We start from the raw sequence: 2,665 nt of genomic DNA, 5'->3' as shown, positions 1-2,665 counted from the left end.
CTCCTCTCTCTCTCTCTCTCTCTCTCTCTCTCTCTCTCTCTCTCTCTCTCTCTCTCTGTGCCTTCGAACACCGCGGAGGCCATGGAGGAGAGCGTCAGATCCCCCTCCCGTTTTCCCACTTTCCCCACGCTCAGACCTGGTTACGTTAATGAGCACACGCCCTTGCTTACTAGTTAAATTTGCCGTCAGGGGTGACGTATCGTTTTGCCAGTAGCGGTGAGCCCCCTCCCCCCGGCCCGGTGCCCGGCCCGGTGCCCGGCCCGCATCCAATATGTGAATACATCATCGGGACATCAGCGGCCGTTTACATATCGGTGTTATTCTTGTTTTCCTCTCTCGACGGCCGCCTCGTTATCCCCTCCCTGCTAAACAGGCACCACCACGCCGGGGAGCGTGCATTTTATTTTTGTGTGTTGCTTCACTTTCCGCCAGCCTCGGTGAATATGGTAATACTTTTAAGCGTGCAAAACGCGCCTTTTCCACGAAAAAGGAACGTTATGCTTGTCAGACCTAATGCGGGCGGGCGCTTCAGCTCGGGGGCCCCATCCTATTGGAATTGAAAGTCACTTAGTACCTCTTGCAGTGTTCTACAAATTAATTGCATTCTCTGCTGACTTTTATAAAATCAGTATGAAAGTGGGATGTTTTACTTGATTAACGTTTTCTTTATTTTAGTAGCGCATTGATGACAAGGAGACATAGGCAAGCGTTCATTCCCGACTTTGCCTAAGCTCGGTATCTGCAACACTGCAAAGTTCTTGGGGAAAAAAAGGTTTCATTTCAAACGATTTTCTTTGCAGCTTGCAAAGAAATTTAAAGCATTGTGATGTGAACCAGTTCTTTTCAAGCTTGAAAACGATATCCCTGCAATGCACGAACGCACAATCTGCAAGGAATCTCACAGCCTTGCAAAGAATTTCTTAACTTATTCTTGGAATTATACAAAGATCGAAATTTCTTCCCGAGCTTTTTAGTTTGCTAGCATTTTACATTGTGTATTTGCTTCTTCTCCAAATTTCGAGTTTGGCAAAATCGGGAACTAGCTCTTTCTCTTAGTCTCCTGCTTGTGAGTAAGATAGCAATTCGGGTCTGTGCACGGCGGGGAGGAGTTCCCTCGGCTCTGGCAGGCGGATGTGCACCTTGTGCGCGTTCCGGAGAGATGCGATCCGCGCAGCGCACAGGAGCCCTCGGGGGCGAGAGGAGAGGGGTTTGTTTGAGCCAATGCTGGCAGGCGCACTGTAACCGGGTGGGGTGCTCTGTAACCGCAGGCGAGAATACGGCGAGAGGTTTAGCGGCGGCGAGGGAAAGGGGGCTGGGGCGGAGGTAGACTAGACGAAGGCTCCTAGCAAGCAATGCCAGCACGCCCGGCTCAGATATGATGAGATTTGCCGTCGGGTGGGAAACGTTCGGCCGGTGGCTGGCTGTGTCTCCTCGCCACCGTGGTGCAATCCCACAGTGAACTGAACTATGTGCGTGTGTTTGTATCGTTTTTCACTAAATTGCGTAATTTTAAACTTCGCGTACCGTACTGAAATACCTTTTACTGCACTCTCACCCTGTCACTGATTTTTTTGCCCCTGTTTCAGTATTCCTGCTGATTAAAAAACATTATAAGGGCTACTTTGAAAAATTTGTCATCACCAATACGAAATAATTTTCCTTTTACACTACTGATAACTTCTTCTGTTATCAGTATAAGTTAATTTTAAAAAATCTTAACGTTAGTTAACAAATAACTCAGAAGTTCCTGCTGCATGATGAGAAATAATAAATCAGAACAGGTCTGGGAGAGGAGTGCCCAACTGTGGTAATCAGGTGTACACAAATGTGTTAATTTTGCACATCTTGCAAAAATATTGCTGAAAAAATAGCTGCTTCGATTAGAACGTAGGCGAATAATACCTTGTGTTCATTGGTAATCATCGTAATTCTCGTACATGGTAATCTTTACAATTTGGTAAACCAGTGTACACATTTTCATGGAGTTAGGCAGAGTTTGCCTAAAATGTAGGCAATGTCGTCTTTTTATTTAAAAAAAAACGTTATAACGTTTCATTCTTAGCTTGTGCTTGGTTACTCCGACGCAATCGAGCGTGGAGTAAACGAGTTGTGCGTGCGAGATAACTGTGTCGTACAATAAGAATGCTTCCAGCGCCTCCAGGCTAACCGCTAACTCTCTCGTGTTTCAGGGACGTGAAACCTGACAATATTCTGCTGGATGAGGAGGGTGAGTATCTTAGCGTATCGGTGCTGCCGCACTGACTGGTGTACGAGCCTTCACGACAACTGTCTCTTATTTCTGCCTTGAAATGAATAAAAATATTTTTAATAAAGATTTTTCTAAAACATATATGTTTGGACATATATTTTTTGGAAAACAAATCTGGAAAATGTTAGAAGTTTCAGCAGGCTTGGTATAAACCTAACGAGAACGAGTACTTTTCGATGTTCCAATATGGAATTTTAACGCTACAATGTGTTTGGCACAGTATAGTCAGTCCTCCTCAGACACACGCGCGCGCCGCAGCACGACGCGGCGAGCGTCTTACGCAGTGCCTCCCTCCTAAACCCCAAACCGCTTTCCCACGCCGTCGGCACAGAGACTCCTGCGGAACAGACTCGGCTTGAAACGCATCCGCGCCGCCGTGCGGTGGATGAGGTGGGG

At 46.6% G+C, this 2,665-nt stretch overlaps 1 protein-coding gene across 1 annotated transcript in view; it reads left to right on the top strand.

Annotated features, from left to right (window-relative positions):
• Positions 1-2,665, top strand: part of LOC113214435 (serine/threonine-protein kinase 32A) — a gene marked incomplete at its 5' end in the record, with an annotated part of 70,303 nt that overhangs the window by 35,545 nt on the left and 32,093 nt on the right. Inside the window, 1 exon segment of the mRNA XM_052263806.1 lies at positions 2,190-2,227. Coding sequence (XP_052119766.1) covers positions 2,190-2,227 — 38 coding nt within the window.

Source organism: Frankliniella occidentalis, unplaced genomic scaffold, assembly GCF_000697945.3.
Source record: "Frankliniella occidentalis isolate FOCC.00 unplaced genomic scaffold, Focc_3.1 Scaffold14, whole genome shotgun sequence".
Lineage (NCBI taxonomy): Eukaryota > Metazoa > Arthropoda > Insecta > Thysanoptera > Thripidae > Frankliniella > Frankliniella occidentalis.
The sequence above is the reverse complement of the archived record's forward strand: the minus strand, read 5'-3'. Positions and strand labels throughout refer to the sequence as shown.